General features: G+C 51.8%; 1 protein-coding gene across 1 annotated transcript in view; it reads left to right on the top strand.

Moving 5' to 3' along the window:
- samd4a (sterile alpha motif domain containing 4A) overlaps nucleotides 1–21,847 on the top strand; it is a 30,870-nt gene extending 9,023 nt beyond the window's left edge. The window contains 13 exon segments of the mRNA XM_067260299.1: nucleotides 4,922–5,121; nucleotides 5,123–5,152; nucleotides 5,154–5,526; nucleotides 9,151–9,432; nucleotides 11,669–11,778; nucleotides 12,154–12,240; nucleotides 13,492–13,735; nucleotides 13,959–14,044; nucleotides 14,351–14,469; nucleotides 14,631–14,841; nucleotides 17,056–17,182; nucleotides 18,742–18,825; nucleotides 20,442–21,847. Coding sequence (XP_067116400.1) covers nucleotides 4,922–5,121; nucleotides 5,123–5,152; nucleotides 5,154–5,526; nucleotides 9,151–9,432; nucleotides 11,669–11,778; nucleotides 12,154–12,240; nucleotides 13,492–13,735; nucleotides 13,959–14,044; nucleotides 14,351–14,469; nucleotides 14,631–14,841; nucleotides 17,056–17,182; nucleotides 18,742–18,825; nucleotides 20,442–20,470 — 1,982 coding nt within the window. The 3' untranslated portion in view covers nucleotides 20,471–21,847.
- Nucleotides 21,848–26,001: the final 4,154 nt, after the last annotated feature.

Here is a 26,001-nt window from a genome sequence, read left to right as displayed (position 1 = left end):
TCTTTCCTTTCTGTCCCTCAAAGTTTTTCCCTCTCTCTCGACTTCCTCAGTTCGATCCAAACGGCCTTTTTCCAAGCAGGACGTTTTCCCTGTCTTTGGGTTTCCTCTCCTGGAAAATCTTCCCTCTGTTTAAGATGTGTGTGTCCAGAGCTCAGTGGAAGGTTATTCTTTCTCTCAGCTGGAGTTGGGGTCTCTTGGCCAGCCACCTTTTTAGGCCACTTGTCCCAGATTATTCAGTCCTTTTCAGTCCTGCTGATCAACCCTCACTTGGTGTTCTTCATTGAGAGAGCTGGTGGTGGTCTGTCTGCCTGTTGCTTCTCATTGTTGTGGGTCAGGAGGACACACACACACACACACACACACACAAGAACACAGAGATGAGATATCAAATCTGAGACACAGAAACTCACCCCTACACACACAGACACACACACACACACACACTTACACAGGCACACATTAACAGAAAAACACACCAAAATATGGAAACATGCAGAAACAGACACACACGCGAACACCACCAGCCCTCATTTTGGTCCTAAGAGAGTAAAGGAACACGCTGTGTTGGGCTGTGTGTTGACTCAACAACTATAAAAAGACAGTGTAGAACAGGGGAGGAAGGCTTGTTTTGCTAACAGGATGAATACAGCACTGCAGCTTCTAATGCTGTCCTGTCCTGTCAGGAGGTGGAGAGAGGGGGGGGGGGCATGAGGAGAGGGATGGGGGTGGGCGGATAGTAACACACACGTACACACACACACATGTACACACACACACACAAGCACACTCTCTCATACTAACCCTAACGATGAAAGACCTGTGGCACTGGTGTGTGTGTGTGTGTGTACGTGCGTGCGTGTGTGCTCGTTGGCAGGCTGATTTTCGATTGATGTGCCTGGTCGCCCCTGCTCTGGTATAAATAGGCCGTTATCTGTCGCCTGTGCTGCTGGGCCAGTGTGTGATGTGGACCAGCCTATTTATAGAACAAGGAGAATCATGTGTCTGACACACAGACATGGCAGTATGTCTGTGTGTACGTTTGTCTGTTGTGAGGTGTGTATGTCAGAACTGTGAACAGTCACATTCTCTCTGAGACTGTCCCTTGTGAGTTGCAATGCCAGCATTCCTGTCCAGTTGAACCGGGGGGGGGGGGGGGGGGGGGGGGGGGGCTGTAGGGCCCAGCAGGGGGATCAGAGGGTGCTGCTCCTGGGCTGGGGACGTCTACATCACTCTCCTCCTCTCTCTGGGTGATCCCTTATTTTCAACTACTGTCATTAAAAATAGGTATTTTTCTTCTCTGTTTGTTTGGCAGTCTGCTGTGCCTTGCTATGGACACGCCCTTCGTGTGTGTGTGTGTGTGTGTGTGTATTTACCAAATACATTGTAATACCTGGCACGAGTTCAATAAACACTGAACACCTGAATGACATGTGAAGAAAGAGGAAGTGGTAGATAAGGAGCCAGATAAAAACAGGTCTGTGTTTATAGTAAATTATGTAAGACTCTTTCGGCTGGTGTGTGTGTGTGTGTGTGTGTGTGTGTGTGTGTGTGTGTGTGTGTGTGTGTGTGTGTGTGTGTGTGTGTGTGTGTGTGTGTGTGTGTGTGTGTGTGTGTGTGTGTGTGTGTGTGTGTGTGTGTGTGTGTGTGTGTGTGTGTGTGTGTGTGTGTGTGTGTGTGTGTGTGTGTGTGTGTGTGTGTGTGTGTGTGTGTGTGTGTGTGTGTGTGTGTGTGTATCACTGTCCTCCTGACCCAGGGCTTTCGTCTGTCGGGCAAAAGCTGCTATTTTGGGCAAAAAAAGGATGATAGGATTATAAGGAGAAGTGAGGGAGGGGGAGGGCGGTCGGTCAGGACGGACTAGACCCAGGATTGTGCCGAGGGTCTGATCATGTCTTTCAGGACGGGACAGGTGTCTGACTGAGGCAGGATACAGCGGCGTTCACCTCCATGACTGTACTGTTTAATCAACACTCACAACTCTCTGTCTCTCTCTCATTCTCTCTCTCTCTCTCTCTCTCTCTCTCTCATTCTCTCTCTCTCTCTCTCAGAGAAAGAGAAAATGAGAGACACAGAGAGAGAGGGAGAGAGAATGAGAGAAAGACACACAGAACAAGAGAATGTGAAAGAGAGAGAGAATGAGAAAGAGAGAGACGGAGAGTGAGAGAAGTGGACTGTTGTGTACGGAGCTCTTCCTCTCCTGTCTGTCAGCCAGCGGTGGAGGCCAGGCGTGTCTGTGCCCCGTAGCTGACTCAATAAACACCAGTCAGCATTCAGACGGAGGGCGGAGGGAAAACAGGGCGGGGGGAGTTGGGGGGAGGGGGTAGAAAGGGCTAGAGACCTAAAGACTCAGTCTTTTTAGAGAGAGGGAGGATTAGAACAAGGGAGTTGGATGGGGGGGTCGAAAGAGTATTAGGACTGGGTAGAGAGAGGGAAAGAGAGGGTGGAGAGAGAGAGAGGGAAAGAGAGAGGGTGGAGAGAGAGAGGGAAAGAGAGAGGGTGGAGAGAGAGAGAGAGAGAGAGGGAAAGAGAGAGGGTGGAGAGAGAAAGAGAGAGGGTGGATAGAGGGAGAGAGGGTGGAGAGAGAGAGGGGGGAGGGAGGGAGGGAGGGGGGAGGGAGGGGTTGGTCTGGCACAGGGAGGGAGGGAGGGAGGGGGGAGGGAGGGGTTGGTCTGGCACAGGGAGGGGAGCTGAGGAAAGCCTACTCATCCCCCTCCACTGTCTGCTGTCTCTTTCCCGGTTTCCCCTCATTTTCCCTCCCTTTTCTCAAGTCGGATGAGGTTAGCATTTGAACCTGTGGGGTCAGCGAGGGGTGGGGGAGGAGAGGGGTGGGGGAGGAGAGGGGTGGGGTCCGCGAGGGGTGGGGGAGGAGAGGGGGTGGGGTCCGCGAGGGGTGGGGGAGGAGAGGGAGGTTCCTGACACAGACTTCAGAACTCTCACTCACACACATTCCTGTGATGTCGGCCAGCAGTGTTTCCCCAGCCGGTGAACTTTGACCCTGGATGGCCTTCTTAGCGACCTCTGTGATAGGGCCTCCGTCTGCATGTCTCTGCTCCCCCCCCCCCCCTCTCTCTCGTCAGAGGAAGTGGACCTTGTTCTTGTTGACACTTGTCCTCTGTGTATTCGAGGCACCGTGGGTGCCTCGAATACACAGAGGACAAGTAGGCTGTGTACACAGAGGACAAGTAGGCTGTGAGGCGTCGCTGGCTACGAAGGATGACGACACGGAGAGGAGAGTGTGACAGGAAGAAGGAAGACGGAGGATTCTTTATGCAAACTTAGAGAGGAAGTGAGGAGGGAGGGAGAAAAGGAGGGGGAGGGAGGTAGGGATAGAAGGAGGGGGGAGGTGGAGAGGGAGGGAGAGGAGGGGGGAGGGAGGGAGGGAGGGAAAGAAGGAGGGGGAGGGAGGGAGAGGAGGGGGGGTAGGGAGGGAGAGGGGGGAGGGAGAGAAGGAGGGGGTTCAGAAGGGCAGAGGAAGTGGAGGTCCAGGGATGAGAAGACCATTGTGTTAGCCGCCCACTGCCGCTATGCAGACAGAACGATCCCTGCCCGATTTAAAGAGAGGAGAAGGGGGGAAAAGAGAGGGGTGGAGAGAAGAGATATCGACAAGATGGAGGGATGGAGAGAGAAGAGGGGGAGCAGGTCAGCACGCTCTACGTTTAGGAGCAGGGTGTTACTGAGGGGCAGGACTTGATTACCAGACCCACTGGACCCACACACACACACACACACACACACACACACACACACACACACAGTATACACACACACACGCACACATACTCCAACACACACACACACCCACTCATTTAAAGGATCATTGAATCCAAGGATTGCGTCACCACCTCAGGGGGTTGTGGTTAGTCACTCGCCCCCCCCCTCTCTCTCTGCCGTCAGTCTGGGGCCCTTGTGACGGGCGCTCAGTAAAAATGGCAGAGCCAGAAAAAGGTCTCTCTGAGGGGGACACCTAATCATAGGAGGCCAGAGAGCGGTGGCAACAGTCCCCTCTCCTGTGTCCTCTCCCTTCTCCTCTCTCCCCCCTCCCATCTCATCTTTCACAATGTTAAAAAGATTCTACCTGTCATCTTTCCCACAGTTCATTGCACTGGACAGTTTCAAACAACACGCAAACAGCAGAGGCTTCTTCTGTGGTTTTGTTAGTTGGTCGATTTCCTCTGGAATATTAATGAGTCGCGGAGGTGACCTTGCCATGACCCCTGAACCACAGACACTGTAGGGCCACAATACTACAATACCGAGCTTTTCTTCTGAGTGGCACTCACTGCTGTAGAGTGCTGTTTCCACTTATTTCACTCTATACTTCTGATCTACGCACACACTGTGCTGAACAAGGCAAAATAATGAGAAAAGTTGAAATTAGAATAGGGGAGATTGTTTGAGTTGTGAGAGGACTTTGAGAACAAGCGTGACGTATTTGCTGAATCACTGGAAGTGTGGCCCGCAGTGATGAATGACTAGGTCTGTGTCACATGACATGTCAGTGTTTACACTCCTGAACAATGGTGTATGGTCTACGGCTTGAATCGAAGTTCCACATCGTCTGACAGTCTATCATCTCCTGAAAGAAGCCAGTGTGTTTGTGTTTGTACCGTATATGGAAACAGATTTGTTTTGTGGTGTTTTGGATTGTTCATTCGTTTTTCTTAACGTGTTTTGGGCAACATGATAGCGTCAGGACAGGTTGGTTGTCCTGACCTCATGGTTGTGTTTATGTCAGGCTGGTCAGGCTGGTCAGAGGGTGGATGCCACAAGCTATATCATCATACGCTCTGTAGAATCCAGCTTTGCATTACAAATGTTATCTGTTGCCTTGGTCCTCAGCTAGTCTCTCTCTCTTCTTTCTCTCTAACCTGTTACCTGTTGACTTACCTGTTGTGTGTGTGTGTCTCTCTCTCTCCCATCCCAGTGGTGATCAGCCAGTGGGCGGGCGAGCCCAAGGAGCGTGTCATCTCTCTGGTCCTCACCCACCTGCCCCTCCTCAAACCTGGCAACACGGAGGCCAAGGGCGAGTACATGCACCTGCTGCCCCGCATCCTGGCGCACACCATCGAGCACGGGCGCCACCTGGAGGAGTCGCGCCAGCTGCTCTCCTACGCCCTCATCCACCCCCGCCACCTCCCTGGACGACCGCGCCGCCCCTGGCGCTGTGGCTCAACCACCTGGAGGAGAGGGCAGCCGCCCGGGGAGACTCCCTGGAGAGACCCCCCGCCCCTCACGGCCTCCACCACCACCACCAGACTCCTCCTCCACGCTGTCCTCCTCCCTCCTCCTCGGGCTCCTCCTCCACCAACACCTCGTCCTCCTCCCACCTGTACCCCCTGCAGCACCACCAGCGCTACGGCTCCGACGACCGGCTGAATGGCTGGCAGGGCTCGCGGGACTCCGGGCTGGGAGGGGGCTGGCTGTCCCAGGGGCCGCAGGGCTGCGAGAACGGCCACCTGGCGCTGTACCCGTCCTCGTCAGTGCCCGCCACCATCAACACTGTGGGCACCGGCACGGGGGGGAACACCAGTGAGTTCTCTTTCCTTTCTGCTCTCCTTGCTTTTTCCCCCCAAAGGCTTGTCCCAGCAGCACTAGATGGCTAGCTCTCCTTGTTATTTCCAGGTATTTAGCTTTGGGAAAACGGAATCTGACAGTGAGATGTTTTGCAAAATAAATAAATACAGGAATATATGCAAAAACTCAACTCAAAAACTCAAAAGATGCTACAAAGGCATTATAAACTCTATAAAGTTTGAAGGGAGGAGCGGGTGGTTGGAAGTAAGGGAAGGAAGGAGAGCGTCTCAAGCTGTTGGGTCGTGGCCTGTGATTGGTTCCTGGTGGGTGTGATGATCCTGGCTGTGATAGGCTCAGATGTCTGTCTCGTCAGGCCTCCTCCTAAGCCACGGCGACCTGCATGGGTCTCAAGCAAACGCCCCAGAGCTGCTCTCCTACGCCCTCATCCACCCCGCCACCTCCCTGGACGACCGCGCCGCCCTGGCGCTGTGGCTCAACCACCTGGAGGAGAGGGCAGCCGCCCGGGGAGACCGCGGGGCAGAGCTGCCTCACCGCGGGGCAGAGCTGCCTCACCGCGGGGCAGAGCTGCCTCACCGTGGGGCAGAGCTGCCTCGCTCCTACAGCAGTCTGTGTAGCACCTCTGATAGATCAGTGAAAGAGAGAGCTTAGTGAAAGAGTGGAAGTATTGATAACATCAAGTAACAAGGCCTTCTACCTTCCTACACCCCCCCCCCCCCCCCCTCTCTCCCCCCTTCTCCTTTGGGAGTCATTGCCATCACACTGCCTGATAAAAGCGTGTAAACTTGCATCAGTGTGGAAGTGTGTGTGTGTGTGTGTGTGTGCACGTGTGTGTGCCGGACAGGCGGGCGAGGCCGTGCTCCTGTCGAGAGCTATTCAGATTGGACATATCTGTGGTCGGAGCAAGATATTTCCAGCGAAGAATGCAAGGGTCTTTTTTTCCTGATGAAGAAGACAGCTGAGGATATAAATAAGAGAACATTTAAAGCTGTGCGCTGCGCAAGATCCTCTTTTATTTTTGACTGCTCCGAGTTTCAGCTCCGCACAAAGGGATGTTTCACAACTCAAACTCAATGCGCCTCAACTCCAGGTCACCGGCCCCTCTGCTCTTAACCACCAGCTTTGAATCTGACGTAACCAAACCTAAACACACAAACATGACCCAGTCTAATGGTCAACTTCACTTAGATGCTCAGGTAACTGCTAACAAAGAGATGAGGAGTGTAAGGTATGTTGTCTAAAGCTCTGCGACCAGATAAAGAACCAGATAAAGAACCTGATAAAGAACCAGATAAAGAACCTGATAAAGAACCTGATAAAGAACCTGATAAAGAACCTGATAAAGAACCAGATAAAGAACCTGATAAAGAACCAGATAAAGAACCAGATAAAGAACCTGATAAAGAACCAGATAAAGAACCAGATAAAGAACCTGATAAAGAACCAGATAAAGAACCAGATAAAGAACCAGATAAAGAACCAGATAAAGAACCAGATAAAGAACCTGATAAAGAACCTGATAAAGAACCAGATAAAGAACCAGATAAAGAACCAGATAAAGAACCTGATAAAGAACCAGATAAAGAACCAGATAAAGAACCAGATAAAGAACCTGATAAAGAACCTGATAAAGAACCTGATAGCACCGATGTGACCCAGGCAGGCGGTGGATGGAAAGCGGAGCTCGTGAACGTCTTTTGTTTACGAGCTGTCAAGTTGGAGAAACCTGGAGACTGGATCTAGTTTGAGATGGATTGTAAGAACTCGGTTATCTATGTTTCTGTTGACATTGAGTTTTAATGGGGTCATCCATCCATCCAAGTGTATTCCTCAATCTCCCTCTATATACTATCATCCTCCCACTTCTCCTATCGTCATGGTAAAGGTGAACACAACTGTGTGTTAGCCCCTCACAGCATCCTCCCCTCTCCTCCCCCCTCCCCTCTCCTCCCCACACCCCTCCCCCCCCACACCCCTCACCTCACCCTTCTCTTCCACACCTCCTAGAACCTCTGCCCCACATTCCACCCCCATCTCCTCCCCATGTAAGGTAGCCTTTGTGGCAGTCTGTATTTAGGGGAAATGGCTAATATTTAGGGACTGGAACTTGTAATGTTAGCTGGGTTCCTATTTTAGAGAGCAGACCAGTGAAGTCCTATACATAGCTGGGGTAGTTAGTGTACCACATATAGGAGGGAAGCTGGGGCTGGTGGGCCTCGCTGGTGGGCGCTAGCACATAAAGCCCTCTCCTGTGCATCTTGTTGTTTTGTTTGCCCTTTGCCGTCCTCGTCGTGTTCCATCCAGCCTCTTCTGGAACATTCCGTGATGCCCGGAGAAGGTTCCGCGGGTTCCGAAGAATGGCTAACCTGTTGTGTAGGTGGTGGAGTGTGTGGGGGAGTGTGTAAACCTCTCTCTCTCTCTTTGGCTCCTTCCCTCTTCCTCTCTCCATCTCTCCCTTTCACAAATAAAACTATGAGGAAAGCGTGTTTTTCACCGAGCTGGCGGCTCAGCTGTCCTGCGCTTGCCACCTTGGTGAAGACAGAGAGAGAGACAGAGAGAGAGACAGAGAGAGAGACAGAGAGAGAGAGAGACAGAGAGAGAGACAGAGAGAGAGACAGAGAGAGAGACAGAGAGAGAGACAGAGAGAGAGACAGAGAGAGAGAGAGAGAGGGGCGGGGGAGGGTCATGCCTGGCTGTTCACGTCCCAGGCTTCAGGTGTTTGTGAAACGGCAGAGACCCTTTCTAACTGTCTGGGTCTCCTACCCCAGCTCCCTTCCTCCAGCCTAGGTACTGTGGTCTCCTACCCCAGCTCCCTTCCTCCAGCCTAGGGACTGTGGTCTCCTACCCCAGCTCCCTTCCCCCAGTCTAGGTACTGTGGTCTCCTACCCCAGCTCCCTTCCTCCAGCCTAGGGACTGTGGTCTCCTACCCCAGCTCCCTTCCCCCAGTCTAGGGACTGTGGTCTCCTACCCCAGCTCCCTTCCTCCAGCCTAGGGACTGTGGTCTCCTACCCCAGCTCCCTTCCTCCAGCCTAGGGACTGTGGTCTCCTACCCCAGCTCCCTTCCTCCAGCCTAGGGACTGTGGTCTCCTACCCCAGCTCCCTTCCTCCAGCCTAGGGACTGTGGTCTCCTACCCCAGCTCCCTTCCTCCAGCCTAGGGACTGTGGTCTCCTACCCCAGCTCCCTTCCCCTAGCATGGGGACTGTGGTCTCCTACCCCAGCTCCCTTCCCCCAGCCTAGGTACTGTGGTCTCCTACCCCAGCTCCCTTCCCCTAGCATGGGGACTGTGGTCTCCTACCCCAGCTCCCTTCCCCTAGCATGGGGACTGTGGTCTCCTACCCCAGCTCCCTTCCCCTAGCATGGAGGCTGTGGTCTCCTACCCCAATAGCCCAGCGTTGCCTCGTCTCCTCGTGTCTCCGAGCATTAGGACAGGTGAATGGAACCAGCCATCCTCCATCTTCCATCCTCCCTCCACCTGCTGTCGGCCTCCTCTCCATACGGATGGAGAGCCGGTGTACACCGTTGTGATTGGGTGTGTGTGTCTTAAGAGTTAGGTCTAGCCGAGCCCCTTTCTAACAGTCTGGGCACCCCCTCCCCCTCTCCTGTTGTCTTGTGTCTTGCAGTCCAGTCAGCCGGAGCACAGCACAGTCCCCTGAAGCGTTCCGTGTCCCTGACACCTCCGATGAGTGGCCCCTCCTGCCAACCCCTGGGCCACGGCTGGCTGTCCCAGGAGGACCTGCGGGGCTCTCGGGGCCCGGCCCCATACCACGCGCCCCTCTCCCCCCAGAGCAGCGTAGCGTCCTCGGGCAGCGGCGGCAGCGAGCCCCTGGAGGAGGGCGGAGGAGGAGGCTGCTGCCCCGCCCTGCACCGCAGCACCTTCTACCAGGAGGGGAGCGGCATGAGGGGTGAGTCAGCTTAGCCAGGGAGGTGGGGAGATAGGGAGAGGGGGGCGGGCCAAGGAGGAGAAGGGTAGCGGGTAGAGAAGTAGGGCTAACAGGCAGGCAGACTAACAGGCCCTCAGGAAAATAGGCAGGAAAGAGAAGACAGGAGACAGCTTGGTAAGCAGAGTTGTGTTCCATCCTCCCTGTATCAACACACCAAACATCATTGCTATGTTATCCTGTAGTCGTTCACAACGCCCATCCCTCATCTGCAACCCCCGTCCACCTGGGTTTTGTCAAGTCATTGGAGTGTGTTTGTAGCGTGAGCTAGCCCAATGTATCAGATGGTTGTGAGAAGGCATCTTGTTGTGTTGGTCAGGTTGAGTTTACAGATCTACTGTCTGTCCTGATCCACCTACCCCTGATCTACCTACCCCATATCCACCTACCCCTGATCTACCTACCCCATATCCACCTACCCCTGGTGTTCCCAGCACCCTTCCTGCCCCCCCCCCCCACAGCCCCCCTGGAGATGACCTCAGCTTTCTCACAGTAGTTGTTGCTGCCACATCTGGAAAATCTCCTTAAATATGTTTCTTGATGGTTTGTTGTGGACTGAGGAGTGTATGGGTCCAACACACTACACTGTAACATCCCCTTCCTGGCGTATTTCTTCGTCTTCCATCTACCTCGTGTGTGTGTGTCTGTGTGTGTGCGCGCAGTTTCAGCAGGTGCCCCGTCTATCACAGAAAAGCTCACATGAAAGCAGAGAACTGTACCTCCCCCGAGCGCACACATCCACACACACACACACACACCACATCCACACACACACACACACACCACATCCACACACACACACACCACATCCACACACACACACACACCACATCCACACACACCACATCCACACACACACACACCACATCCACACACACACACACCACATCCACACACACACATCCACACACACACACACACCACATCCACACACACACACCACATCCACACACACACATCCACACACACACACACCACATCCACACACACACACACCACATCCACACACACACATCCACACACACACACCACATCCACACACACACCACATCCACACACACACCACATCCACATCCACACACACCACATCCACACACACACACACACCACATCCACACACACCACATCCACACACACACACATCCACGCACACACCACACACACCCACACACACACATCCACACACACACACACACACGAGCGCTGACACGGCTCCGAGCGTTCCTCCTCATGGCAGCTTCACCTCCACGACTGCTGCTGGTGTGAAACTCTGCCAGGGTGCTAACCGTGTGGAACTCTGAGATCCAGTCCTCAGCACTCCCCCGCTGTGAACATCACCAGCTAAGCACTAGCTTCAGCGTTAGTACACAAACATGGGTGATTACTAAGCACCGCTAAGCGTTCTGTAGTGGGAGGGCGTCCCACATGGAGAGAGGGAGAGGGAGAGGGAGAGAGAGGGAGAGAGGGAGAGGGAGACGTTTCCGCACTGCTCTGCTGTTTCTTTCGCTGCGTCTTTACCTTGTTCGCCCGCTTGGTAACGAGGGTGTGAAAGTATTAAGATGTATCATGTTCTCATCATCATCATCATAATTTATTTATGTCCCCAAAGGGCAACTGGTTCTGCAGCAAGACCAGCATACAGACAAACAAAAGTTATGGCATATATTAAAAATAACGTAAAAAACTAGAGAAACCAAACACAACAACAGACAATGTCCCCACTACCCCTGCTCTCCCTGTGAGGTAACGTAGGAGAAATGTTGTTAGCCAGCCGTTACGTGGCGGGAATCAGGAGTTGTAATGTTGACTCACCTTGCAAAACACGTGTAAATATTTTTTTGCAGTATATGCAGTGACAACGTGTTCAACCGCTAAGATCTCGCAAAATATACTGTTGTGTATAACATCATCTTGTAGGGTGTGTTTCTGTTGCCAGGAAACTATTGGCATAGTGATATGTGATAGTCAGTGGTTGTACAAACAAGGAATTTACCCATCTGTGTGGTCATACGTCAACGCCAATAAACAGATTAAGTCCAGCTGTGCCCATGACACACACAAAGATTGATAATCCTGTTTGCCTGTGTGTGTGTGCCTGCGTGTGTGTGTGTGTGTGCCTGCGTGTGTGTGTGTGTGTGTGTGTGTGTGTGTGCCTGCGTGTGTGTGTGTGTGTGTGTGTGTGTGCGCGCCCGCCCTACAGATGTGCCGGCCTGGCTGAAGAGTCTCCGTCTCCACAAGTACGCAGCGCTCTTCTCCACCATGACCTACGACGAGATGATGTCACTAACTGAGCAACAGCTGGAGTCACAGGTCAGTGGGCGGGGCTTCCTCAGGTCAGTGGGCGGGGCTTCAACAGGTCAGTGGGCGGGGCTTCAACAGGTCAGTGGGCGGGGCTTCCTCAGGTCAGTGGGCGGGGCTTCCACAGGTCAGTGGGCAGGGCTTCCACAGGTCAGTGGGCGGGGCTTCCACAGGTCAGTGGGCGGGGCTTCCTCAGGTCAGTGGGCGGGGCCTCCACAGGAACGCCGTCTCTCGCGGCAACGTCGAGCCAAGCTGTGTCACGCCAACATTGTGACAAAGTTGCTGAGATGACAAACATGGCTGCCTGGTGTGCTTGTAACTGGTCAGCTCCTCTCAGCCACAGAGGGGATTCTGATTGGCTGAGTCATGTTTCCTCCCTCTCAACAGAACGTTACCAAAGGGGCGCGGCACAAGATCATCATCAGCATTCAGAAACTGAGGGAACGCCAGAATATGCTGCGCTGTCTGGAGAAGGTCAGTACCGTCTCCTCGTCTCATCTCCTCGTCTCCTCATCTCCTAGTCTCCTCATCTCCTAGTCTCCTCGTCTCATCTCCTTGTCTCCTCGTCTCCTCTATAGCCTGCCCTGTGTATATGGAGAAACAGAGTCGATCACTGAATGGAAGCAGCGTCAGTCAGGAGTCTGTAATGTAGACAGTGACTCAGGAAAACCTTTTTAGACTCTGGTCTAAACCAAGATCAGGCCTTTTACATTAACATTTAGTCATTTAGCAGACGCTCTTATCCAGAGCGACTTACAGTAAGTACAGGGACATTCCCCCCGAGGCAAGTAGGGTGAACTGCCTTGCCCAAGGAACGTCATTTTGCACAGCCGAGAATCGAACCAATAACCTTCTGATTAATAGCCCGAGTCCCTAACCGCTCAGCCATCTGACCCCCCCCACTTTTTGAGAGCTACATCTGAAAACACCTCCACCCCCACACCCATCTCCAACTCCCACTTCCACCCCCAACTGCCAGCATTGACCACAGCAGTGTCTGACAATGGCAGTCAAGGACACAGCAAGGAGGTGTGTGTGTGTGTGTGTGTGTGTGTGTGTGTGTGTGTGTGTGTGTGTGTGTGTGTGTGTGTGTGTGTGTGTGTGTGTGTGTGTGTGTGTGTGTGTGTGTGTGTGTGTGTGTGTGTGTGTGTGTGTGTGTGAGGTTCTCCAGCTAATTTCAGGGCTAACCTTTTCAGCAAGGCTTCATTCTAAAATGTGTTACTGCCGCATTTGTAAGCTGGGAAACGAGACACCTGTTTGGTATTTTAAGTTGTTTAATGTGCTGTTCATGTAAGGCCGCTCAATACAGACGAGACTGGACACATACAGACAGGCCGCAGAAAGACAGACAGGACACAGACACAGACAGACAGGCCGCAGAAAGACAGAGAGGCCACAGACAGACAGGCCGACCGCAGACAGACAGACAGGCCGGCCGCAGACAGACAGGCCGGCCGCAGACAGACAGACAGGCCACGGGCAGACAGACAGACAGGCCGCAGACAGACAGACAGACAGGCCGCAGACAGACAGACAGGCCGCAGACAGACAGACTGACAGGCCGCAGACAGACAGACTGACAGGCCGCAGACAGACAGGCCGCAGACAGGAGACACACAGACAAGACGCAGGAGCAGGGATGAGCACTCTCCAACACTCTCTCTCTGCCTCCCCTCCCTCTGCCTCCCCCCCCCTCCCTCCTTCCCTCTCTCTCTCTGTCTCCAGGATGTGTTGGAGGGGGGGAACCTGCGAGCTCCCCTCCAGGAGCTGCACCAGATGATCCTGACGCCCATCAAGGCGTGCGTCACCGACGAGCCCTCGCCACAGCGCCCCCTGTTGGGCTCCGAGGGGAAGAGCGTCGCCCCTGGCTCACACCTGGTCGGGGGAGGGGGAGGGGAGTCAGAGTCTGGCTCCACCCACGTCCCAGAGGGAGACATCCCTGGACAGTTCACCCGGGTCATGGGCAAAGGTAGCTTTCCCTGCTCGTTTGATTGTTTTCTTTAATTCAGCGCTTTTGTTTCAGCCTTGCACGGTTCTCTGTTTTCTGGAAAGCACACTGCTCGGAGGAAACTGCTTCTTCTGAATCTCTCCACTGTTTCTCCTTCCAACCCTGTCTCTCTCTCGCTCTGTCTCTCCCTCTTTTCTTGTCTCTCTCGCTCTCTCTCGCTCTCTCCCTCTCCCTCTCTCTCCAGTTTGCACACAGCTCCTAGTCTCCCGGCCAGATGAAGATAATATCAGCTCCTACCTGCAGCTCATTGATAAGTGCCTTATCCATGAGGTAAACACACACACACTCACCTCGTCTGTTTTCTTTGTTTATAATAGGTTGTGTGATTTCCAATGTTTGGAAGAAAGCAACATGTTGACTGAAAATGCTGTCACACGCTGTTTATATCCCTGCTATACTTGCTTACTATATATACCTGCTATGCTATACTCTCCTCTCCCCCTCTCCTCTTCTCTCCCCCTCTTCTCTCCCCCTCTCCTCTCCTCCTCTCCCCCTCTCCTCTTCTCTCCCCCTCTCCTCTCCTCCTCTCCCCCTCTCCTCTTCTCTCCCCCTCTCCTCCCCCCGCCGCTCTCCCAGGCTTTCACCGAGACCCAGAAGAAGAGACTGTTGTCATGGAAACAACAGGTGCAGAAGCTGTTCCGTTCGTTTCCAAGGAAAACACTACTTGACATGGCTGGTTACAGACAGCATAGGAGGTAGGTAGACGTCTCTCACACGTGCGCACACACACGTACGCACACACACACACCACACACTATTTTGATCCGCTGTTTTATTGTTTTCACCAAACAGGTGGTTATCGCAAGATAATGTTTAACCCTTTACTTCTGTGTGTGTGTGTGTGTGTCTCCAGCAGTCGTGGTTTCAGCCAGTCTAACTCCCTCCCCACTGCTAGCTGTGTGGGAGGGGTGTTGTCCACCAGGAGGAGTATGCGGCAGTTCCAGATGCCGTCGCGGAGCTTGCCCGGGGCCAGGCTGGGGCTGCTGGGGACTGCCGGCCTGCTGGGGCCCACGCCACGCAGCGCCAGCACTACCCCCACCCCCACGGGCCTCAAGCAGGGCCGACAGGTGGGTCACAACTCCATCAGGTTACTCCAGTCACTGGCTGGAGTCCAGGGTCGGGGCTCAGGTCTGTGTACTAGCGAGCTGTCGTGCTTGAGACCGTTGGGTTGTGTTGGTGTACTTGTCAGAAGAGAGGTACCAGATGCCATGAAGCAGAGATGTGAGTCTGTTCAAAGGACCAGACCACTGGCCTGAAGAAACATGAGCGCGCCAACGAAAAAGAGCCGTTTATCTCCCCTGCCAAGGCTGTAAAGAGCTGCATGTGGGGTGGAGGAGATTTGAAAGGAACTTGTGGCCAGGTCACCCACATTCCTGAGGCACTAGATCAGTTCTGGTTGGACTGGGGGGCTAGGCCTGGGTCTGGGCCTGGGTCTGGGCCTAGGTTTTGGGCTGGCCCTGGGGCCTGTGGCTGGGCTGGGGGCCCAGGTCTGGAGGTCTGCTGCTACAGTGATAACCTGGCTCTAGCGCTCACAGGCTCTGCCTCCAACTCTCTCTCCAGACATCCTGACAATGGGAGGAAATTCCTGTCCGCTGGCTTCCCCTCCTCTCTGGGGTGGCTCGGGCTGGTCTGGATGTGGGGATGAGAACAGAGAAAGGGAGAGTGAGAACAGGAGAGAGTGAGAGAGGGAGAGAGGGGGAGAAAGGAAGAGTGAGAGAGGGAGAGGGGGAGAAAGGAAGAGGGGGAGAAAGGGAGAGGGGGAGAAAGGAAGAGTGAGAGAGGGAGAGGGGGAGAAAGAAAGAGGGAGAGAGGGAGAGGAGGAGAAAGGAAGAGTGAGAGAGGGAGAGGGAGAGGGGGAAAGGAAAATAAGTGTGAGTCATAGTTTTTGGGGAGAGGTGGCTGTGGTGAGGGGGGGAGGGGCGGCAGAAAGGGACGAGGGAGAAAAGGGAGGAACAAGAACGAGGCAGGCCGGTCAGAAAGGGAGAGTGAAAGAGGGTGACAGAGAGAGAGAGAGCTAGTCAGAGGCAGTGAGAACAGTGCACAGGCATTTCCTGTTTTTCTCTGGCGCTCAGTATTGGAGGGCCACGAGAGGGGGAGAGAAAGAGAGAGGGATAGAGAGAGGTAGAGGTAGAGAGAGGGAAGGAGAAAGAGAGAGGGATAGAGAGAGGTAGAGGTAGAGAGAGGGGGGGAGAGGAGAGGAGGTAGAAGGTATTAAAGGCAGGCTACACAGAGCAGGTATTTTGGTTCAAAGGTGTCTGTAGGTTGAAGACTGGTGGGGGGAGGGGGGATTGGTTATATTTTTAACAAGCAGGTTAGACATGTATGTGTCTGGCTTGAAAAGGCCTGTACTTGACGTTTTGCAAAGCAATCACTGGGTGTTCCTCCCCAGCTGTCGGACTCTCCGACTGTACGTGACACTGAAGGGTGGAACTGGGCTCCTCCCAGGTAGCTGTTCTCAGTGGCCTGGGTGTGTGTGTGTGTGTGTGTGTGTGTGTGTGTGTCTGCAGGGCCTGTGTGTGTGTGTGTGTGTGTGTGTGTGTGTGTGTGTGTCTGCAGGGCCTGTGTGTGTGTGTGTGTGTGTGTGTGTGTGTGTGTCTGCAGGGCCTGTGTGTGTGTGTGTGTCTCTGCAGGGCCTGGGTGTGTGTGTGTGTGTGTCTGCAGGGCCTGTGTGTGTGTGTGTGTGTGTGTCTCTGCAGGGCCTGGGTGTGTGTGTGTGTGTGTCTGCAGGGCCTGTGTGTGTGTGTGTGTGTCTCTGCAGGGCCTGTGTGTGTGTGTGTGTCTCTGCAGGGCCTGTGTGTGTGTGTGTGTCTCTGCAGGGCCTGGGTGTGTGTGTGTGTCTCTGCAGGGCCTGTGTGTGTGTGTGTGTGTGTCTCTGCAGGGCCTGGGTGTGTGTGTGTCTCTGCAGGGCCTGTGTGTGTGTGTGTGTGTGTGTCTCTGCAGGGCCTGTGTGTGTGTGTGTGTGTGTGTGTCTCTGCAGGGCCTGTGTGTGTGTGTGTGAGTCTCTGCAGGGCCTGTGTGTGTGTGTGTGTCTCTGCAGGGCCTGTGTGTGTGTGTGTGTGTGTGTGTGTCTCTGCAGGGCCTGTGTGTGTGTGTGTGTCTCTGCAGGGCCTGTGTGTGTGTGTGTGTGTGTCTCTGCAGGGCCTGTGTGTGTGTGTCTCTGCAGGGCCTGTGTGTGTGTAACTGTGTGTGTCTGTGTGTGTGTGTGTGTGTGTCTCTGCAGGGCCTGTGTGTGTGTAACTGTGTGTGTGTAACTGTGTGTGTGTGTGTGTGTGTCTCTGCAGGGCCTGTGGTTCGCTAACCCTGGGGGCAGCAACAGCATGCCCAGCAGAACTCACAGTTCAGTACAGAGGACCCGCTCCCTGCCTGTACACACCACCCCACACACCATGGGCATGTTCCAGCAGTCAGGTAAGATACACACTCTCTCACACACACACACACACACACACCACACCACACACCATGGTCATGTTCCAGCAGTCAGGTAAGATACCACCCTCCCCCCTGCACTCTCACACACACACATTCACTCACACACAGTGTGTGTGAGGCGTCATGGCTCCTGCGGGGTACAGAGGGGCTGAGGTTTGTCAGTCAGGCCCCTGCCCTGGCATTGTCTGCTGGGCACACTGGGCATCAGTGTGTCAGCGGCGAGATCTTCAGACCACAACATCTCCCCTTCTTTCAGAATGGACAGAAAGGAGGGGAGTCAGAGTGGGGGGATGAGGGAATGTGGCTGTGTGCAGAGGAGAGAGAGGGGGAGTGGGAGAGAGAGAGAGAGAGAGAGAGAGAGAGAGAGAGGGAGAGAGAGAGAGAGAGGGGGAGAGAGAGAGAGAGAGATGTTACAATGAGCCTCTTTGTGCAGTGTGCCGGGGTGCCCTGGCACACTTCTCCTGCCCCCCCCCCCCCCCCCCCCCCACCTCCTGCCCCCCCCCCCCCCCCCCCAGGACTCTGCAGAGTCATACACCCTGCACATGCACTCTGGGCCCACAGGACTTGGAGCGGAGCCAGAGTGTGGAGCTGGAGCAGCGAGACCTCGTCCTCGCTTTCTCAAACGCTCGCCCTCTTTCCTTCTTTATTTCTCCTTTTTACTCCTGAACCACCTTCTGCCCAATCTCTCTCTCCCCACAACATGAGGCGGATCAATGAGTAGTTCAAACTGACGTCAGGAATACGAGGGAGAATGCAGGGATGAAGAGAGATGTGTGTGTGTGTGTGTGTGGAATTGGGGAGGGAAGTTTATAAATAGCTGGTGGACTGGAGGTCCAGCCAGCGAGTGCCTAACTCAGCTCTTCTCTCCCCACAAGCGACCTCCAGACCCTGGCTGTGACTCAGCGGAGGACGAGGAGGCAGGGAGGACACAAGGCTGGAAAGTTGGAAGGGGTTAGCTTAGCTATCTAGCCTAGAAGCAACTGGGTGCCCCAGGCAATCGTTTTGTTGGTAAAAATGGGTGGTGTGTGTGTGTGTGTGTGTGTGTGCGTGTGTGTGTTTGCCTGCCCTTCAGCTGGCTGAACTGGTGACTTTGAGCACTTGCCCCTCTTCCACCCCCAACTGCCCTCAGTAACTCACAACAAACGTGCCAAATACCCTACTGTGAGTAACACAATTAGCAAGGACGGCTAGGGCGTCTAATCTGGCAGCCTTTAAGAGGGTTAATTGGCGGTGTAATGTGATTAGATCAAGGACGGGAGTATGCTGAAGGAAGGTAATTGTCATCTCGTATGCTGATCTTTAAACTCTTGTGTGATCTGCTGCCAAGACAAGCTCCCACGTCACATGACCTGAAGAGCTCACGTGCAGGATTAAAGCCCTGTGATTGGGCGCAGGCTCTAGTGACCTCGTTGGAACGCCCGCTAGGCTGTTGTGGTATAAACAACGTCTGACGTAACGCCGTGTGGTGTGAAGTTCCGTGGCGTGAGCATCTCTACACATGCCGTGTTGTGTAACCTGTTGTACTTTTGTTTCAGATCTCCAGGTGCCGGTGACAGAACCAGACATCAACAACCGCCTCGAGTCTCTGTGTCTGAGTATGACTGAACACGCCCTTGGAGGTGAGAGAGGTACACACACACACCCACATACAAATACACACATTCACACACACCTGCACACGCACACACAGATGCACACAGATAAACCCCCGCCACACACACCCACCGACACTCATATTCCACACCCACACACACAGTTCATGTGCCGTACACACACTCGAACCAGGCCTCCTGTGTTCTTGTAAAAGTCCCCCAACTGTAAGAAGAGGCCCAGACCAACAGACCAACGACCTGTGAGGAGGAGGAAGTGTGTCACCCACACAGAGACACTGTAGAGTCGTGGTGCTGGCCTGGTCAGCTGCTGGAGACATTTACATTTAGTCATTTAGCAGACGCTCTTATCCAGAGCGACTTACAGTAAGTACAGGGACATTCCCCCCGAGGCAAGTAGGGTGAACTGCCTTGCCCAAGTCATTGTAGCACGTCCGGGAATCGAACCGGCAACCTTTAGATTTCTAGCCCGATTCCCTAACCGCTCAGCCACCAGACTCCCCTTATACGGCACAGCTAACATCACCATCATGGTGAAAGACACAGAGGCATAGCTACATTTGTAACTCGTCGATGGCAGCAGAATGAATCCGTACAGTATTGTACAATGAGTCTGTTCTTGCCTGGGTGTGACTGCACAATGACTCCACCCGTGGAGGGGGGGGGGGGGGGGGGAGAGGGAGGGGGGGGGGGAGGGTGGGGGGGGGTTGGATAAACGCAGTAACCATTCCCATGTGAAGTGGAGTTTAGCTCTGAATACAGTGGGCAGGGTTTTTCCACCCTCGCAGCGCCGAGGAAGAGACAGTGGCCCTCAGTGCTCTGCGCAGAGCCGTGGACAAGCGCTGCTTTGTGTGTGTGTGTGTGTGTGTGTGTGTGTGTGTGTGTGTGTGCGAGTGTGTGTAGCGGATAGGAGCAGAGGTGGGCAGCAGGGCAGAGTAAAAGTGCTGTGAGCTTAGGAATGCCAGTCTAAACCAGTAGCCTTTTCTGCCTGTACTGGACCAACCCGCTCCAGGCTAACACACCACACACACACACACACACACACACACACACACACACACACACAGCCACACACACACACAGCCACACACACACAGCCACACACACAGCCACACACAGCCACACACACACAGCCACACACACAGCCACACACACAGCCACACACACACACAGCCACACACACACACACACACAGCCCCACACACACACACACACACAGCCACACACACACACACACACACACAGCCACACACACATACATCCTACCCTTCCTCACTGTCTGAATTTGAATCTACAGCCAGACTCTGTATTTATATACTGTACTTGAATCCACCTTTTTGTCGCAGGAAAATTCAATCATTCTAAACTTAAGGGCTTTACCATCAGCATATAACAATGTATTCATCTAGCAGACATGATGTGGATGTTCACCCATCTGCAGGGCACATCATTTACACCATCCACCAGCAGATTTAAGTCGATTTTCTACTCTCGCCAGCCTCAAAATAACAATGGAAACATATTGAGAGGCTTGTCAAATTTGAACATTCACTAGCCATTTGTCCGGTGGATAAAAAAAAGTAACATTTGCACCCTGCCTATCTGTGTCGTTCCTCCCTTATCAGACGGAGTCGACCGGACATCCACGATCTGAGAGGAGGACCTGAGGGAGACCAGGCGATGCAGAGCTGGTCCAGGCGGCCGGAACCGAAAGGTCACCTCGAGGTCACGACCCCCCAACCTTCACTTCTCCGTCAAGCGCCCCACAGCCAATAGGAGAGGTCACAAAAGGGTGGGCGGTGTCCAAACAACACAAAGAACCAATCCGTATACGGCTAACAAAAGCTCCTCTTCTTCCTGTCCAATCAGGAGCTGAACCTAGGTAAACCCCGCCCCCTCAGCACACTCACAATTCCCCCCGGCGTCTGGGTGAGGGTAGAGGACGGCCCCACGATGCACCCGAACCACAGACCCAACCCCAGCCTCGTCTGAGGAGCGCCCCCTGTGGGATCGGGGGAGAAATAGCACTCAGGTCCCTGGCGTTAATCCCTGGATGTGGCTAACCTCCGCCTTGTTCTTCAGCCTTAGAGCCGCTCCCAGGCCCAGCTCAGGCCAGAGCTCCCTGCCCGCCTCATCACCACTCACACCATGGAAGACACCCCCGCCCCCGCTAACAAACAAAGTGAATGTTTCCCTCCACTGCTCTGAGTGTTAGTGAGGGAGTGCTGTGGACTTGGGAGAGCCGTTTTCTCTCTCTTGGGTGACTAAAGCATTTATATACGATATGTATTGTTTACTTAAGATGCTACTATCAAGGGTACTGAAACGTTTATGATTTTCAGGAATTAATGTACCCTTTCTTTGTTTTGTTTTGGGGGTTCTTGTGGCACACTACCATAGTTTAGTAACGACCCACAGGCTAGTAGCCACCATAATAGTTTACATGTAATCCGATAGTTTTGTTCCGTATGTCGCTTGCAGCTGAGCTGTGCAGGACTGAGGCAAGAAGAGGGAAGAAACGCATGTGGTCGAAAGGAAAAGAGAGAAGCGAGAGGAGGAGTTACAGGAAAGAAAAAGGAACGTCTAGGAATACGAAGGTCTGTGAGAAGGGATGTTTGGAGGGAGAGGAGGATGTCTGAACAGGGCCTGTCCCACCTCAAATCAGAGGCAGGAACTTCGATTTGAGGAAGACGAGCTGTCTGGAGGAGCTGGGGTAGTTGTTGGGTAGGTTGTGTAAACAAAACCCTGGGGCAGTGGGATTCATCACAGGTCAACATTTAGTATTTTGTACATATAAATATATATAACAATTATATAGTTATTGAATTTATAATAGCTTATGTACTTGGAAATGCTATGCATTGAGAGTACATGATTGGCATTTGTTTGAACTGTGACTGTGTGGAGGTTTGGCGTGTGGGGTAGAAGGGTGGAGGTTGGACTAGACGTGATCTAGACAGTTACAGGTTCTCATCGTTCGAACTGGTAGCTCTGATGCTGGCTCGAAAAGCCAGTGTGTGGTTCACGAGGAACACATCTAGCCAGTGTGTGGTTCACGAGGAACACATCTAGCCAGTGTGTGGTTCACGAGGAACACATCTAGCCAGTGTGTGGTTCACGAGGAACACATCTAGCCAGTGTGTGGTTCACGAGGAACACATTCATTAGCTCTTGAATCGTTGCAGGTGTGTGTATGGATATCGTTGTGTGTGTGATCCAGGGTAGATGCTTTAACTGCATGTTATTCCTTTTCATCTTGCTAGGTAGACAGGGGTCTCAGACGTGTAGGGTTGTGAGGCAGGGTGTAACGTACCAAACTATTTAGACGTGCGTGGGAGGAAGAGGTTGTTTTCGTCGGCAACATCGCTGTGGAGGTTTGTCTTTTCCTTGAGGAGATGCAAATCCAGGAAGGGCTTCAGTACTCCCAGAGGTTGCCCTCTTCTGAGAAGTTACCTCCACCTGGTGGTCACACTTGTACGACAGCCGGTCATTACTGTATTCATCAGTAGAATTTGGCAGTTGTACTTTGAAAGTTTGGTTCCACCCTGTCTTAATATTTATCCTGTTTATTGTTTCTGGATCAATACTTTATAGGATTTGTTTGTCAAAATAAGCTGTTTAGCAAAACGTACGGCTTTGTCATGTGCAGTCACTGCATTGTGTGTGCGTTAAAACCCTTGAACCTTGAGCTCTGTGCATAGACAAGGTCGCACATTTTGTGCCTGGAAATATTTACTATTGTTAGCCTGTTTGGAATTGATTTTGAGCGATTCAAAATGTGAGGCATATCCATAGTTATCGTTGGAATTTCAGTAATTAATTTCTTTCTTGCCATTCTTAGAATATTTTTTTCTGCACTTGTTAAAGGGCCTTTGACTCTAACAACAAGGACAGCACATGCAGCAGTCATAAACCTTAAATGTGCAATAGAACCTGACTTCCAGGAGAGTGGAGATGGTGAGGGTGGAGATGGTGAGGGTGGAGATGGTGAGGGTGGAGATGGTGAGGGTGGAGATGGTGGAGGAGATGCGGGTGAGAAGGTCATGAAAGGGACACTAGGTGGACCTTCATTTAGTGGAACCAAATCAATGCCAAATACACCGTGTTCCACCTCTGCAGAAACAACCACTTTCCTTCTTTCAGCGGAGACTAAGGGGGTGGTTTGACTCGATGGTGTGGTCTGTTAAAACTGCTCACCTGTCACCGATGGCAGATGAACTGGCCAAATCGATGACTGGCTCCTTTAGAATCCAGAACCTTCCTTCTCTCTTGACACAGTACACATACACACACTCTTAACACAACCCCCCCCCCCACACACACACACACACACACACACTGCCTGCTAGTGCCTGTGTGTTTTGAATGCTGTATAACCAAAGCATTTTTTGTGGAGACGAGTGTCACAGTTCTGTGTTTGTGTGCTGCTGCAGTAGTGAGGATCTTCTCCCTCCCTGCATCGCTGCATTAGCATGTTCCCCTACACGCAGGCCACATGCAGGGACGTCACGAGGGGAAGGGAGATTTGCCTAGAGCGTATTCTGGCTTAGGGCAAAGGCTACAGTACACTGTGACGTCACTCACAGTCCTAATACAAAGCAGCCAATCTGCCCTTCTAGGTAGTCATAAGAGCCACTTGTCACAGCCATATGAATCAATACTATTAGTGGATTCAAATGATTATTTATTCTTTTTTTCTATAACTGTTGCAGAGGTGTTGTTTTATTCATATAGGTGTATTATTTAAAGAACCATCTGTATTAACGTTGCTATGGCTGGTGACCATAAGTACATCTCAAATATTAACATAGTTATTTTGTTTTACTCTGATCTATAATCTTCTATTTGATGGGGAGTAAGGAGCTGTGTGTCTTTTGGGGAATGACGTTGTGTTGTGTTTCTACTTGCCTCGCTAACGTGCATGGCTGAGAGCGGCCAGGAGGGGGAGCAGTCTGTCTTTCCTGGAATTCATGCAAAGTTGTCGAAACGCCTTGTTACGCCTCTGATCACAAAGTTCAGGCCGGACGCACGGGAGAGGACAAGCCTTGGCAACCCTGCGAGGTATCGAAAGGACACGGAGGATATTGTTTTTTATGTGTGTTGGTGGAAAACACCGAAGCAGTGAGTTCAGAATGGGCTTGACGCAAAGCCAAGGAACTGACGTAGAAGGCAGTTTAGAATCCTGTGCATGATGCTACACAGCATCGTCACGGCGATGTAGACCAGCCAGGAAATGAGACCATCACATACACTAACTGCCTAGGCGATATGAACCATGTGATTAATTTTTTTATAATTACTCAGTGGGCTTGTACTTGTTGGTCAGGAGTATGGCTATGCACACTGCAGTTTGAACAGTTAGATGACACTCTGATATTCAACAAATGAAACATAATTTAATTAAGTGTAAGTGTTGTGTTTTTTTTGTGTTTTTTTTCATACTCTGCACATTAGTCAATTATACACATTATTTTTGGGCGAAATAATAATAATTATATTAAAAAATAATAAGTTGGCAAATTTAAAAAGTATCCTTACTGTAACAAAGTTCTACCGCTTAACTGTGCTCTTAATTTGTCTTTTGTTTTACTTTATCAGAGCCGATGACCTGTATTGACTGCAGGCTTACATATATATTTGAAAAAGATTATTGTATGTTTAAGAATAAAAAAAAAAGAAATAAAAAAAAAAGGAAGGAAAAAAAAGAAAAAGGGAAAAAAAAGGTAATTTATATTTTAGAAATGCATGCATGAGGCTGGGACGTCATATTTATAATAACAAATGGCAGTGCCTTTTTTGTACTGAAGACATTTACCCCAAATGTAAATGATTTTATATGGACTTTAAAACTGTAATAATATTACATGATGCAACCAGTAACAGCTGAGTCAGTGGTCAAAATGGTGAAATTATCCAAACTGCTAACAAGCCCTCTGACAACATTTATGAACTTGTCTTGATGGGATTGTGCAGCAGGCTAAAACAAACATCACGTCTTCTGGCTGGCCTTGTGATGTCATCTTATCTTGTGTTTTTATTCTGTTGGTACTTTTCAATGCTAATATGAAGTTATGAAATATACTGGTCTGTACAACAAACAGATGTTATTGTCTGTACGTGTGTGTGTGTGTGTGTGTGTGTGTGTGTGTGTGTGTGTGTGTGTGTGTGTGTGTGTGTGTGTGTGTGTGTGTGGGTGAGAGAGAGAGAGAGAGACACAGAGACAAAGAGAAGCAGACTGTTGTGTTGAGCGAGAGAGAGAAAGAGAGAAAGGGAGCGAATGTACATGTTTTCTTTTTGCTTTTCAAGGTGTCTTCTCACAAGTACACTACCAGAATGCTGTGACATGTTCTATTCACCGACTGCTGTTACAGTACCTTGTTTGTTTTTCACTGTGTGTGTACGTGTGTGTGAGAGTTTGTATGTGCGTATAGACCAACACATATCAAGTGATTAAAGGGCTTCCTTGCCAAAAGTCGAGTCACACAGGTTGGCAGAGACCGAGGTCCACTGTTCATTTCAGATCTTGGTTAGATGAGGGGAGAATTCCCCTCCACACACACACACACACACAAACTTCTGCAAGGTGAACAACAACATCAGAATTTGCCTTGGTTTCAGCCTACCTGTACATGCTACCTGTACATGCTACCTGTACATGCTACCTGTACATGCTACCTGTACATGCTACCTGTACATGCTTGCAGGTCAGGACTGGAGTCTAGACACTGAGGTGTTTAGAGACATCTATGAAGCTTCTGGAGACCTCTGTGTAAATGTGTGTGTTTGTGCCTTTCAATGGGAGAGCATATGGCTTTGTGATCAGATTGGGAGAATTTCAAAGCTCTGTGTATGAGTGCATGCGTGTTCCGGAAAGAGTGGAGAGAATGTTTTGTTTTGTTGGTTGTGTTCAAACGCTCGACGTCTCGACGTCTTTGTGACAAGACGACAGAAAAAAGAAAAAAAAAAAGTATTAAAGAATAACTTGTAAAACGAACTCTCTTCTTTTCCTCGCTCTCCTCTCGCTTTCTAATCAAAGCTGCATGTTCAGTTGGTCACTCCCTGGCAGCAGACCTTCCTATTGGCTGTCGGTTTATACATTTAACCAATCAGACTGCGGGAGTCGTGACTGGTGGGGGGGGGGGGGGGGTTGTAATACTGTTTCACAACACAAGAGAAAATAAGCTG

Source organism: Osmerus mordax, chromosome 22 (genome assembly GCF_038355195.1).
Source record: "Osmerus mordax isolate fOsmMor3 chromosome 22, fOsmMor3.pri, whole genome shotgun sequence".
Taxonomy (NCBI): domain Eukaryota; kingdom Metazoa; phylum Chordata; class Actinopteri; order Osmeriformes; family Osmeridae; genus Osmerus; species Osmerus mordax.
The sequence above is the reverse complement of the archived record's forward strand: the minus strand, read 5'-3'. Positions and strand labels throughout refer to the sequence as shown.